Source organism: Ranitomeya variabilis, chromosome 1, assembly GCF_051348905.1.
Source record: "Ranitomeya variabilis isolate aRanVar5 chromosome 1, aRanVar5.hap1, whole genome shotgun sequence".
Taxonomy (NCBI): domain Eukaryota; kingdom Metazoa; phylum Chordata; class Amphibia; order Anura; family Dendrobatidae; genus Ranitomeya; species Ranitomeya variabilis.
In genome coordinates, this window is record NC_135232.1 from 1,165,034,552 (window position 1) to 1,165,050,089 (window position 15,538).

General features: G+C 50.8%; 2 protein-coding genes across 3 annotated transcripts in view; one reads left to right on the forward strand and one right to left on the reverse strand.

The window, feature by feature from the left end:
• The window catches only part of C1H2orf81 (chromosome 1 C2orf81 homolog), a 104,597-nt gene extending 99,296 nt beyond the window's left edge, over positions 1–5,301 (reverse strand). Inside the window, exon 1 of the mRNA XM_077280448.1 lies at positions 5,079–5,301. Coding sequence (XP_077136563.1) covers positions 5,079–5,126 — 48 coding nt within the window. The 5' untranslated portion in view covers positions 5,127–5,301. The remainder of the gene's footprint in view (positions 1–5,078) is intronic.
• The window catches only part of WDR54 (WD repeat domain 54), a 73,246-nt gene continuing 62,663 nt past the window's right edge, over positions 4,956–15,538 (forward strand). Inside the window, exon 1 of one of the 2 annotated variants that reach the window (XM_077280450.1) lies at positions 4,956–5,308. The gene's annotated coding sequence lies outside the window, so the exon portion shown is untranslated. The remainder of the gene's footprint in view (positions 5,309–15,538) is intronic. The other variant, XM_077280451.1, reaches the window with a different exon arrangement.

Here is a 15,538-nt window from a genome sequence, read left to right on the forward strand (position 1 = left end):
GGACACCGCTGTTATTACAGGAGGAGGAGGCAGAGGACACCGCTGTTATTACAGGAGGAGGAGGGGGCAGAGGACACCGCTGTTATTACAGGAGGAGGAGGAGGCAGAGGACACCGCTGTTATTACAGGAGGAGGAGGGGGCAGAGGACACCGCTGTTATTACAGGAGGAGGAGGAGGCAGAGGACGCCGCTGTTATTACAGGAGGAGGAGGGGGCAGAGGACACCGCTGTTATTACAGGAGGAGGAGGGGGCAGAGGACACCACTGTTATTACAGGAGGAGGAGGCAGAGGACACCGCTGTTATTACAGGAGGAGGAGGAGGCAGAGGACACCGCTGTTATTACAGGAGGAGGAGGAGGAGGCAGAGGACACCGCTGTTATTACAGGAGGAGGAGGCAGAGGACGCCGCTGTTATTACAGGAGGAGGAGGAGGGGGCAGAGGACACCGCTGTTATTACAGGAGGAGGAGGCAGAGGACGCCGCTGTTATTACAGGAGGAGGAGGGGGCAGAGGACACCGCTGTTATTACAGGAGGAGGAGGGGGCAGAGGACACCGCTGTTATTACAGGAGGAGGAGGCAGAGGACACCGCTGTTATTACAGGAGGAGGAGGCAGAGGACACCGCTGTTATTACAGGAGGAGGAGGGGGCAGAGGACACCGCTGTTATTACAGGAGGAGGAGGGGGCAGAGGACGCCGCTGTTATTACAGGAGGAGGAGGAGGAGGCAGAGGACACCGCTGTTATTACAGGAGGAGGAGGCAGAGGACGCCGCTGTTATTACAGGAGGAGGAGGGGGCAGAGGACACCGCTGTTATTACAGGAGGAGGAGGGGGCAGAGGACACCGCTGTTATTACAGGAGGAGGAGGGGGCAGAGGACACCGCTGTTATTACAGGAGGAGGAGGGGGCAGAGGACACCGCTGTTATTACAGGAGGAGGAGGAGGCAGAGGACGCCGCTGTTATTACAGGAGGAGGAGGAGGCAGAGGACGCCGCTGTTATTACAGGAGGAGGAGGAGGGGGCAGAGGACACCGCTGTTATTACAGGAGGAGGAGGGGGCAGAGGACACCGCTGTTATTACAGGAGGAGGAGGAGGCAGAGGACACCGCTGTTATTACAGGAGGAGGAGGGGGCAGAGGACACCGCTGTTATTACAGGAGGAGGAGGAGGCAGAGGACGCCGCTGTTATTACAGGAGGAGGAGGGGGCAGAGGACACCGCTGTTATTACAGGAGGAGGAGGGGGCAGAGGACGCCGCTGTTATTACAGGAGGAGGAGGGGGCAGAGGACGCCGCTGTTATTACAGGAGGAGGAGGGGGCAGAGGACACCGCTGTTATTACAGGAGGAGGAGGAGGCAGAGGACGCCGCTGTTATTACAGGAGGAGGAGGGGGCAGAGGACACCGCTGTTATTACAGGAGGAGGAGGGGGCAGAGGACGCCGCTGTTATTACAGGAGGAGGAGGGGGCAGAGGACGCCGCTGTTATTACAGGAGGAGGAGGGGGCAGAGGACACCGCTGTTATTACAGGAGGAGGAGGAGGCAGAGGACGCCGCTGTTATTACAGGAGGAGGAGGGGGCACAGGACGCCACTGTTATTACAGGAGGAGGAGGGGGCAGAGGACACCGCTGTTATTACAGGAGGAGGAGGCAGAGGACACCGCTGTTATTACAGGAGGAGGAGGGGGCAGAGGACGCCGCTGTTATTACAGGAGGAGGAGGAGGAGGCAGAGGACACCGCTGTTATTACAGGAGGAGGCAGAGGACACCGCTGTTATTACAGGAGGAGGAGGAGGCAGAGGACGCCGCTGTTATTACAGGAGGACGAGGGGGCAGAGGACACCGCTGTTATTACAGGAGGAGGAGGGGGCAGAGGACACCGCTGTTATTACAGGAGGAGGAGGAGGCAGAGGACACCGCTGTTATTACAGGAGGAGGAGGAGGGGGCAGAGGACACCGCTGTTATTACAGGAGGAGGAGGAGGAGGCAGAGGACACCGCTGTTATTACAGGAGGAGGAGGGGGCAGAGGACACCGCTGTTATTACAGGAGGAGGAGGAGGCAGAGGACGCCGCTGTTATTACAGGAGGACGAGGGGGCAGAGGACACCGCTGTTATTACAGGAGGAGGAGGGGGCAGAGGACACCGCTGTTATTACAGGAGGAGGAGGAGGCAGAGGACACCGCTGTTATTACAGGAGGAGGAGGAGGGGGCAGAGGACACCGCTGTTATTACAGGAGGAGGAGGAGGAGGCAGAGGACACCGCTGTTATTACAGGAGGAGGAGGGGGCAGAGGACACCGCTGTTATTACAGGAGGAGGAGGAGGAGGCAGAGGACACCGCTGTTATTACAGGAGGAGGAGGAGGAGGCAGAGGACACCGCTGTTATTACAGGAGGAGGAGGAGGCAGAGGACACCGCTGTTATTACAGGAGGAGGAGGAGGAGGCAGAGGACACCGCTGTTATTACAGGAGGAGGAGGGGGCAGAGGACACCGCTGTTATTACAGGAGGAGGAGGAGGAGGCAGAGGACACCGCTGTTATTACAGGAGGAGGAGGAGGAGGCAGAGGACACCGCTGTTATTACAGGAGGAGGAGGAGGAGGCAGAGGACACCGCTGTTATTACAGGAGGAGGAGGAGGGGGCAGAGGACACCGCTGTTATTACAGGAGGAGGAGGAGGAGGCAGAGGACACCGCTGTTATTACAGGAGGAGGAGGGGGCAGAGGACACCGCTGTTATTACAGGAGGAGGAGGGGGCAGAGGACACCGCTGTTATTACAGGAGGAGGAGGGGGCAGAGGACACCGCTGTTATTACAGGAGGAGGAGAGGGCAGAGGACGCCGATGTTATTACAGGAGGAGGAGGGGGCAGAGGACACCGCTGTTATTACAGGAGGAGGAGGGGGCAGAGGACACCGCTGTTATTACAGGAGGAGGAGGAGGCAGAGGACACCGCTGTTATTACAGGAGGAGGAGGAGGCAGAGGACACCGCTGTTATTACAGGAGGAGGAGGAGGCAGAGGACACCGCTGTTATTACAGGAGGAGGAGGAGGCAGAGGACACCGCTGTTATTACAGGAGGAGGGGGCAGAGGACACCGCTGTTATTACAGGAGGAGGAGGGGGCAGAGGACACCGCTGTTATTACAGGAGGAGGAGGGGGCAGAGGACGCCGCTGTTATTACAGGAGGAGGAGGGGGCAGAGGACACCGCTGTTATTACAGGAGGAGGAGGAGGCAGAGGACACCGCTGTTATTACAGGAGGAGGAGGGGGCAGAGGACACCGCTGTTATTACAGGAGGAGGAGGAGGCAGAGGACACCGCTGTTATTACAGGAGGAGGAGGAGGCAGAGGACACCGCTGTTATTACAGGAGGAGGGGGCAGAGGACACCGCTGTTATTACAGGAGGAGGAGGGGGCAGAGGACACCGCTGTTATTACAGGAGGAGGAGGGGGCAGAGGACGCCGCTGTTATTACAGGAGGAGGAGGGGGCAGAGGACACCGCTGTTATTACAGGAGGAGGAGGGGGCAGAGAACACCGCTGTTATTACAGGAGGAGGAGGAGGCAGAGGACACCGCTGTTATTACAGGAGGAGGAGGAGGAGGCAGAGGACACCGCTGTTATTACAGGAGGAGGAGGGGGCAGAGGACACCGCTGTTATTACAGGAGGAGGAGGGGGCAGAGGACACCGCTGTTATTACAGGAGGAGGAGGGGGCAGAGGACACCGCTGTTATTACAGGAGGAGGAGAGGGCAGAGGACGCCGATGTTATTACAGGAGGAGGAGGGGGCAGAGGACACCGCTGTTATTACAGGAGGAGGAGGGGGCAGAGGACACCGCTGTTATTACAGGAGGAGGAGGAGGCAGAGGACACCGCTGTTATTACAGGAGGAGGAGGAGGCAGAGGACACCGCTGTTATTACAGGAGGAGGAGGAGGCAGAGGACACCGCTGTTATTACAGGAGGAGGGGGCAGAGGACACCGCTGTTATTACAGGAGGAGGAGGGGGCAGAGGACACCGCTGTTATTACAGGAGGAGGAGGGGGCAGAGGACACCGCTGTTATTACAGGAGGAGGAGGGGGCAGAGGACACCGCTGTTATTACAGGAGGAGGAGGGGGCAGAGGACACCGCTGTTATTACAGGAGGAGGAGGAGGCAGAGGACACCGCTGTTATTACAGGAGGAGGGGGCAGAGGACGCCGCTGTTATTACAGGAGGAGGAGGGGGCAGAGGACACCGCTGTTATTACAGGAGGAGGAGGGGGCAGAGGACACCGCTGTTATTACAGGAGGAGGAGGGGGCAGAGGACACCGCTGTTATTACAGGAGGAGGAGGGGGCAGAGGACACCGCTGTTATTACAGGAGGAGGAGGGGGCAGAGGACACCGCTGTTATTACAGGAGGAGGAGGGGGCAGAGGACACCGCTGTTATTACAGGAGGAGGAGGCAGAGGACACCGCTGTTATTACAGGAGGAGGAGGAGGCAGAGGACACCGCTGTTATTACAGGAGGAGGGGGCAGAGGACGCCGCTGTTATTACAGGAGGAGGAGGGGGCAGAGGACACCGCTGTTATTACAGGAGGAGGAGGAGGCAGAGGACGCCGCTGTTATTACAGGAGGAGGAGGGGGCAGAGGACACCGCTGTTATTACAGGAGGAGGAGGGGGCAGAGGACGCCGCTGTTATTACAGGAGGAGGAGGGGGCAGAGGACACCGCTGTTATTACAGGAGGAGGAGGGGGCAGAGGACACCGCTGTTATTACAGGAGGAGGAGGAGGCAGAGGACGCCGCTAATACAGGAGGAGGAGGGGGCAGAGGACACCGCTGTTATTACAGGAGGAGGGGGCAGAGGACGCCGCTGTTATTACAGGAGGAGGAGGGGGCAGAGGACACCGCTGTTATTACAGGAGGAGGGGGCAGAGGACACCGCTGTTATTACAGGAGGAGGAGGAGGAGGCAGAGGACACCGCTGTTATTACAGGAGGAGGAGGGGGCAGAGGACACCGCTGTTATTACAGCAGTATATATATATATATATCCCAGCACACCCCGTGTCTCCGGTCGGTCGCACACGTTAGTACCTGGGAGGTGGCGCCGCCCCGGACCCGCTCTCCGGTTTTGCTGCTCATGTTCCCCGATTATAGGAAACAACTGTCACCCGTAACTAAGCAACAAAGACTCCTCCCCCGGAAATTACGTCACATATACAATTGTGTTTCTAGGATACTGAGGCTGAACGGCGCCAACTGATGACGTTTTGAGATTACCATAGCAACGGCGATTCCCTCTACCGAAAACCGCAGCGAATCCGGTAATTACAGATCCCCCAGTATATCTCCCCCTCTATACAGACCCCCTGTTATATATCCCCCACTATAGAGACCCCCTGTTATATATCCCCCTGTATACAGAGACCCCTGTTATATATCCCCCTGTATACAGAGACCCCCTGTTATATATCCCCCTGTATACAGAGACCCCCTGTTATATATCCCCCACTATAGAGACCCCCTGTTATATATCCCCCTGTATACAGAGACCCCCTTTTATATATCCCCCTGTATACAGAGACCCCCTGTTATATATCCCCCTCTATACAGAGACCCCTGTTATATATCCCCCTGTATACAGAGACCCCTGTTATATATCCCCCTGTATACAGAGACCCCCTGTTATATATCCCCCACTATAGAGACCCCCTGTTATATATCCCCCTGTATACAGAGACCCCCTTTTATATATCCCCCTGTATACAGAGACCCCCTGTTATATATCCCCCTCTATACAGAGACCCCCTGTTATATATCCCCCTGTATACAGAGACCCCCTGTTATATATCCCCCTGTATACAGAGACCCCCTGTTATATATCCCCCTGTATACAGAGACCCCCTGTTATATATCCCCCTGTATACAGAGACCCCCTGTTATATATCCCCCTGTATACAGAGACCCCCTGTTATATATCCCCCTCTATACAGAGACCCCTGTTATATATCCCCCTGTATACAGAGACCCCCTGTTATATATCCCCCTGTATACAGACCCCCTGTATATATCCCCCACTATACAGAGACCCCCTGTTATATATCCCCCTGTATACAGACCCCCTGTTATATATCCCCCTGTATACAGAGACCCCCTGTTATATATCCCCCTGTATACAGACCCCCTGTATATATCCCCCACTATACAGAGACCCCCTGTTATATATCCCCCTGTATACAGACCCCTGTTATATATCCCCCTGTATACAGAGACCCCTGTTATATATCCCCCTCTATACAGAGACCCCCTGTTATATATCCCCCTCTATACAGAGACCCCCCTGTTATATATCCCCCACTATACAGACCCCCTGTTATATATCCCCCTGTATACAGAGACCCCTGTTATATATCCCCCTGTATACAGAGACCCCTGTTATATATCCCCCTCTATACAGACCCCCTGTTATATATCCCCCTGTATACAGAGACCCCTGGTATATATCCCCCTGTATACAGAGACCCCCTGTTATATATCCCCCTGTATACAGAGACCCCCCTGTTATATATCCCCCTGTATACAGAGACCCCCTGTTATATATATCCCCCTCTATACAGAGACCCCTGTTATATATCCCCCTCTATACAGAGACCCCCTGTTATATATCCCCCACTATACAGAGACCCCCTGTTATATATCCCCCTGTATACAGAGACCCCCTGTTATATATCCCCTGTATACAGAGACCCCCTGTTATATATCCCCCTCTGTACAGAGACCCCCTGTTATATATCCCCCACTATACAGACCCCCTGTTATATATCCCCCACTATACAGAGACCCCTGTTATATATCCCCCACTATACAGACCCCCTGTTATATATCCCCCACTATACAGAGACCCCCTGTTATATATCCCCCACTATACAGACCCCCTGTTATATATCCCCCACTATACAGAGACCCCCTGTTATATATCCCCCTGTATACAGACCCCCTGTTATATATCCCCCTCTGTACAGAGACCCCCCTGTTATATATCCCCCACTATACAGACCCCCTGTTATATATCCCCCACTATACAGAGACCCCCTGTTATATATCCCCCACTATACAGACCCCCTGTTATATATCCCCCTGTATACAGACCCCCTGTTATATATCCCCCTCTGTACTGACCCCCTGTTATATATCCCCCTCTATACAGACCCCCTGTTATATATCCCCCTCTATACAGAGACCCCTGTTATATATCCCCCACTATACAGACCCCCTGTTATATATCCCCCACTATACAGAGACCCCCTGTTATATATCCCCCACTATACAGAGACCCCCTGTTATATATCCCCCACTATACAGAGACCCCCTGTTATATATCCCCCACTATACAGAGACCCCCTGTTATATATCCCCCACTATACAGACCCCCTGTTATATATCCCCCTCTATACAGACCCCCTGTTATATATCCCCCTCTGTACTGACGCCCTGTTATATATCCCCCACTATACAGACCCCCTGTTATATATCCCCCTCTATACAGAGACCCCTGTTATATATCCCCCTCTGTACTGACCCCCTGTTATATATCCCCCACTATACAGACCCCCTGTTATATATCCCCCACTATACAGACCCCCTGTTATATATCCCCCACTATACAGACCCCCTGTTATATATCCCCCTCTGTACAGAGACCCCCTGTTATATATCCCCCACTATACAGACCCCCTGTTATATATCCCCCACTATACAGAGACCCCCTGTTATATATCCCCCACTATACAGACCCCCTGTTATATATCCCCCTCTGTACAGAGACCCCCTGTTATATATCCCCCACTATACAGACCCCCTGTTATATATCCCCCACTATACAGAGACCCCCTGTTATATATCCCCCACTATACAGACCCCCTGTTATATATCCCCCTCTGTACAGAGACCCCCTGTTATATATCCCCCTGTATACAGACCCCCTGTTATATATCCCCCACTATACAGAGACCCCCTGTTATATATCCCCCACTATACAGACCCCCTGTTATATATCCCCCTCTGTACAGACCCCCTGTTATATATCCCCCACTATACAGACCCCCTGTTATATATCCCCCACTATACAGAGACCCCCTGTTATATATCCCCCACTATACAGACCCCCTGTTATATATCCCCCTCTGTACAGAGACCCCCTGTTATATATCCCCCACTATACAGACCCCCTGTTATATATCCCCCACTATACAGAGACCCCCTGTTATATATCCCCCACTATACAGACCCCCTGTTATATATCCCCCTCTATACAGAGACCCCTGTTATATATCCCCCACTATACAGACCCCCTGTTATATATCCCCCACTATACAGAGACCCCTGTTATATATCCCCCACTATACAGACCCCCTGTTATATATCCCCCACTATACAGAGACCCCCTGTTATATATCCCCCTCTATACAGAGACCCCCTGTTATATATCCCCCACTATTCAGAGACCCCCTGTTATATATCCCCCACTATACAGAGACCCCCTGTTATATATCCCCCACGATACAGACCCCCTGTTATATATCCCCCTCTATACAGACCCCCTGTTATATATCCCCCTCTGTACTGACGCCCTGTTATATATCCCCCACTATACAGACCCCCTGTTTTATATCCCCCACTATACAGACCCCCTGTTATATATCCCCCTCTGTACAGACCCCCTGTTATATATCCCCCACTATACAGACCCCCTGTTATATATCCCCCACTATACAGAGACCCCCTGTTATATATCCCCCACTATACAGACCCCCTGTTATATATCCCCCTCTATACAGAGACCCCTGTTATATATCCCCCTCTGTACTGACCCCCTGTTATATATCCCCCACTATACAGACCCCCTGTTATATATCCCCCACTATACAGACCCCCTGTTATATATCCCCCACTATACAGACCCCCTGTTATATATCCCCCTCTGTACAGAGACCCCCTGTTATATATCCCCCACTATACAGACCCCCTGTTATATATCCCCCACTATACAGAGACCCCCTGTTATATATCCCCCACTATACAGACCCCCTGTTATATATCCCCCTCTGTACAGAGACCCCCTGTTATATATCCCCCACTATACAGACCCCCTGTTATATATCCCCCACTATACAGAGACCCCCTGTTATATATCCCCCACTATACAGACCCCCTGTTATATATCCCCCTCTGTACAGAGACCCCCTGTTATATATCCCCCACTATACAGACCCCCTGTTATATATCCCCCACTATACAGACCCCCTGTTATATATCCCCCTCTGTACAGACCCCCTGTTATATATCCCCCACTATACAGACCCCCTGTTATATATCCCCCACTATACAGAGACCCCCTGTTATATATCCCCCACTATACAGACCCCCTGTTATATATCCCCCTCTGTACAGAGACCCCCTGTTATATATCCCCCACTATACAGACCCCCTGTTATATATCCCCCACTATACAGAGACCCCCTGTTATATATCCCCCACTATACAGACCCCCTGTTATATATCCCCCACTATACAGAGACCCCCTGTTATATATCCCCCACTATACAGACCCCCTGTTATATATCCCCCACTATACAGAGACCCCCTGTTATATATCCCCCACTATACAGACCCCCTGTTATATATCCCCCTCTGTACAGAGACCCCCTGTTATATATCCCCCACTATACAGACCCCCTGTTATATATCCCCCACTATACAGAGACCCCCTGTTATATATCCCCCACTATACAGACCCCCTGTTATATATCCCCCACTATACAGAGACCCCCTGTTATATATCCCCCACTATACAGACCCCCTGTTATATATCCCCCACTATACAGAGACCCCCTGTTATATATCCCCCACTATACAGACCCCCTGTTATATATCCCCCTCTGTACAGAGACCCCCTGTTATATATCCCCCACTATACAGACCCCCTGTTATATATCCCCCACTATACAGAGACCCCCTGTTATATATCCCCCACTATACAGACCCCCTGTTATATATCCCCCACTATACAGAGACCCCCTGTTATATATCCCCCACTATACAGACCCCCTGTTATATATCCCCCACTATACAGAGACCCCCTGTTATATATCCCCCACTATACAGACCCCCTGTTATATATCCCCCTCTGTACAGAGACCCCCTGTTATATATCCCCCACTATACAGACCCCCTGTTATATATCCCCCACTATACAGAGACCCCCTGTTATATATCCCCCACTATACAGACCCCCTGTTATATATCCCCCACTATACAGAGACCCCCTGTTATATATCCCCCACTATACAGACCCCCTGTTATATATCCCCCACTATACAGAGACCCCCTGTTATATATCCCCCACTATACAGACCCCCTGTTATATATCCCCCTCTGTACAGAGACCCCCTGTTATATATCCCCCACTATACAGACCCTGTCATGATCTCAATGGCAAGAGATCATAGCATAAGCATATATAGGAACTAGCTCTTGGAAGATGGGAACTGAGCTGACCATGAACTAAACCTAACGCACAACTAGCAGTGGCCGGGTAGCATGCCTACGTTGATTCTAGATGCCCAGCACCAGCCGGAGGACTAAATAATGCTAGCAGAGGAAAATATTAGTCCTAGCTCACCTCTAGAGAAATACCCCGAAAGGAGACAGAGGCCCCCCACATGTATTGGCGGTGAATTAAGATGAAATAACAAACGTAGTATGAAAATAGGTTTAGCAAATTTGAGGTCCACTTACTACATAGCAGAAGACAGAAAGGACACTTTCATGGTCAGCTGAAAACCCTATCAAAAACACCATCCAGAAATTACTTTAAAACTCTGGCATTAACTCATAACACCAGAGTGGCAATTCCTGTTCACAAGAGCTTTCCAGACACAGTAACGAAACTACAGCTGTGAACTGGAACCAAAATGCAAAAACAAACATGGACAAGAGTCCAACTTATCTAGTAGTTGTCTAGGAGCAGGAACAAGCACAGAGAGGCTTCTGATAACATTGATGACCGGCAAGCAACTAACAGAGCAGCAAGGTTATATAGCGACTCCCACATCTTGATGGGAACAGGTGAACAGAGAAGATGAAGACACCAGTTCAATTCCACCAGTAGCCACCGGGGGAGCCCAGAATCCAAATTCACAACAGTACCCCCCCCTCAAGGAGGGGGCACCGAACCCTCACCAGAACCACCAGGGCGATCAGGATGGGCCCTATGAAAGGCACGAACCAGATCAGAGGCATGAACATCAGATGCATTCACCCAAGAATTATCCTCCTGGCCGTATCCCTTCCACTTGACCAGATACTGGAGTCTCCGTCTGGAAACACGAGAGTCTAAGATTTTCTCTACAACGTACTCCAACTCACCCTCAACCAACACCGGAGCAGGAGGCTCAACGGAAGGCACAACCGGTACCTCATACCTGCGCAATAATGACCGATGAAAAACGTTATGAATAGAAAAGGATGCAGGGAGGTCCAAACGGAAGGAAACAGGGTTAAGAATCTCCAATATCTTATACGGGCCAATGAACCGAGGCTTAAACTTAGGAGAAGAGACCCTCATAGGGACAAAACGAGAAGACAACCACACCAAATCCCCAACACAAAGCCGAGGACCAACACGACGGTGGCGGTTGGCAAAAAGCTGAGTCTTCTCCTGGGACAACCTCAAATTGTCCACCACCTGCCCCCAGATCTGATGCAATCTCTCCACCACAGCATCCACTCCAGGACAATCCGAAGATTCCACCTGACCAGAGGAAAATCGAGGATGAAACCCCGAATTACAGAAAAACGGGGACACCAAAGTGGCAGAGCTGGCCCGATTATTGAGAGCGAACTCCGCCAATGGCAAAAAAGCAACCCAATCATCCTGGTCAGCAGACACAAAACACCTCAGATCTGTCTCCAGGGTCTGATTAATCCGCTCGGTCTGGCCATTCGTCTGAGGATGGAAAGCGGACGAAAAAGATAAATCTATGCCCATCCTAGCACAGAATGCCCGCCAAAATCTAGACACGAATTGGGTCCCTCTGTCAGAAACGATATTCTCAGGAATACCATGCAAACGAACAACATTTTGAAAAAACAGAGGAACCAACTCGGAAGAAGAAGGCATCTTGGGCAGAGGAACCAAATGGACCATCTTAGAGAAACGGTCACACACCACCCAGATGACAGACATCTTCTGAGAAACAGGCAGATCTGAAATAAAATCCATCGAGATGTGCGTCCAAGGCCTCTTAGGAATAGGCAAGGGCAACAACAATCCACTAGCCCGAGAACAACAAGGCTTGGCCCGAGCACAAACGTCACAAGACTGCACAAAGCCTCGCACATCTCGTGACAGGGAAGGCCACCAGAAGGACCTTGCCACCAAATCCCTGGTACCAAAAATGCCAGGATGACCTGCCAACGCAGAAGAATGAACCTCAGAGATGACTCTACTGGTCCAATCATCAGGAACAAACAGTTTATCAGGTGGGCAACGATCCGGTCTATCCGCCTGAAACTCCTGCAAGGCCCGCCGCAGGTCTGGAGAAACGGCTGACAATACCACTCCATCCTTAAGGATACCTGGGGGCTCAGAGTTACCAGGTGAGTCAGGCTCAAAACTCCTAGAAAGGGCATCCGCCTTAACATTCTTAGAACCCGGTAGGTATGACACCACAAAATTAAACCGAGAGAAAAATAATGACCAGCGCGCCTGTCTAGGATTCAGGCGCCTGGCAGACTCAAGGTAAATTAAATTTTTGTGGTCAGTCAATACCACCACCTGATGTCTGGCCCCCTCAAGCCAATGGCGCCACTCCTCAAAAGCCCACTTCATGGCCAAAAGCTCCCGATTCCCAACATCATAATTCCGCTCAGCGGGCGAAAATTTACGGGAAAAGAAGGCACAAGGCCTCATAACGGAGCAGTCAGAACTTTTCTGCGACAACACTGCCCCAGCTCCGATCTCAGAAGCGTCGACCTCAACCTGAAAAGGTAGAGCAACATCAGGCTGACGCAACACAGGGGCAGAGGAAAAACGGCGCTTGAGCTCCCGAAAGGCCTCCACAGCGTCAGGGGACCAATCAGCAACATCAGCACCCTTCTTAGTCAAATCGGTCAATGGCTTAGCAATATCCGAAAAACCAGCAATAAATCGACGATAAAAGTTAGCAAAGCCCAAAAATTTCTGAAGACTCTTAAGAGAAGAGGGCTGCGTCCAATCACAAATAGCTTGAACCTTGACAGGATCCATTTCAATGGAAGAGGGGGAAAAAATATATCCCAAAAAGGAAATCCTCTGTACCCCAAAAACACACTTAGAACCCTTCACACACAAAGAATTAGACCGCAAAACCTGAAAAACCCTCCTGACTTGCTGGACATGAGAGTCCCAGTCATCCGAAAAAATCAGAATATCATCCAGATACACAATCATAAATTTATCCAAATAATCGCGAAAAATATCATGCATAAAGGACTGGAAAACTGACGGAGCATTAGAAAGACCAAAAGGCATCACTAAATACTCAAAGTGGCCCTCGGGCGTATTAAATGCGGTTTTCCACTCATCCCCCTGCCTGATTCGCACCAAATTATACGCCCCACGAAGGTCAATCTTAGAGAACCACTTGGCCCCCTTTATGCGAGCAAACAAATCAGTCAGCAACGGCAATGGGTATTGATATTTAACAGTGATTTTATTCAAAAGCCGATAATCAATACATGGTCTCAAAGAGCCGTCTTTTTTTGACACAAAGAAAAAACCGGCTCCTAAGGGAGATGACGATGGACGAATATGTCCCTTTTCCAAGGACTCCTTTATATATTCTCGCATAGCAGCATGTTCAGGCACAGACAGATTAAATAAACGACCCTTTGGGTATTTACTACCCGGAATTAAATCTATGGCACAATCGCACTCTCGGTGCGGAGGTAACGAACCAAGCTTGGATTCTTCAAAGACGTCATAATAGTCAGACAGGAACTCAGGAATTTCAGAGGGAATAGATGATGAAATGGAAACCACAGGTACATCCCCATGAGCCCCCTTACATCCCCAGCTCAACACAGACATAGCTTTCCAGTCGAGGACTGGGTTGTGAGATTGCAGCCAAGGCAATCCTAGCACCAAATCATCATGTAGATTATGCAGCACCAGAAAGCGAATAATCTCCTGGTGATCCGGATTAATACGCATAGTTACTTGTGTCCAGTATTGTGGTTTATTATTAGCCAATGGGGTGGAGTCAATCCCCTTCAGAGGAATAGGAGTCTCCAAAGGCTCTAAATCATACCCACAGCGTTTGGCAAAGGACCAATCCATAAGACTCAAAGCGGCGCCAGAGTCGACATAGGCGTCCGTAGTAATAGATGACAAAGAGCAAATCAGGGTCACAGATAGAATAAACTTAGACGGTAAGGTGCAAATGGAAACAGATTTACCAAGCTTTTTAGTGCGCTTAGAGCATGCTGATATAACATGAGTAGAATCACCACAATAGAAACACAACCCATTTTTCCGTCTAAAATTCTGCCGCTCGCTTCGGGACAGAATTCTATCACACTGCATACTCTCTGGCGATTTCTCAGTGGACACCGCCAGATGGTGCACTGGTTTGCGCTCCCGCAAACGCCTATCGATCTGAATAGCCATTGTCATGGACTCATTCAGACCCGCAGGCACAGGGAACCCCACCATAACATCCTTAATGGCATCAGAGAGACCCTCTCTGAAAGTCGCCGCCAGGGCGCACTCATTCCACTGAGTAAGCACAGACCATTTACGGAATCTTTGGCAGTAAATTTCCGCTTCATCTTGCCCCTGAGATAGGGACATCAAAGTTTTTTCTGCCTGAAGCTCCAAATGAGGTTCGTCATAAAGCAACCCCAAGGCCAGAAAAAACGCATCCACATTGAGCAACGCAGGATCCCCTGGTGTCAATGAAAAAGCCCAGTCTTGAGGGTCGCCCCGGAGCAAGGAAATCACAATCCTGACCTGCTGTGCAGGGTCTCCGGCAGAGCGAGATTTCAGGGACAAAAATAATTTGCAATTATTTCGAAAATTCTGAAACCCAGATCTATTCCCCGAGAAAAATTCCGGCAAAGGAATTCTCGGCTCAGATACAGGTGCATGACAAACAAAATCTTGCAAATTTTGTACCTTCGTGGCGAGATTATTCAAACCTGCAGTTACACTCTGAAGATCCATTACAAACAGGTGGACACAGAGCCATTCAAAGGCGAGAAAAAAAAAAAAAAAATTTCAGCAGACTACTTATTTCTCTCCTTTCTCAGCCAAGGATTTTAACCCTTTAGTGGCCGGTCAAACTGTCATGATCTCAATGGCAAGAGATCATAGCATAAGCATATATAGGAACTAGCTCTTGGAAGATGGGAACTGAGCTGACCATGAACTAAACCTAACACACAACTAGCAGTGGCCGGGTAGCATGCCTACGTTGATTCTAGATGCCCAGCACCAGCCGGAGGACTAAATA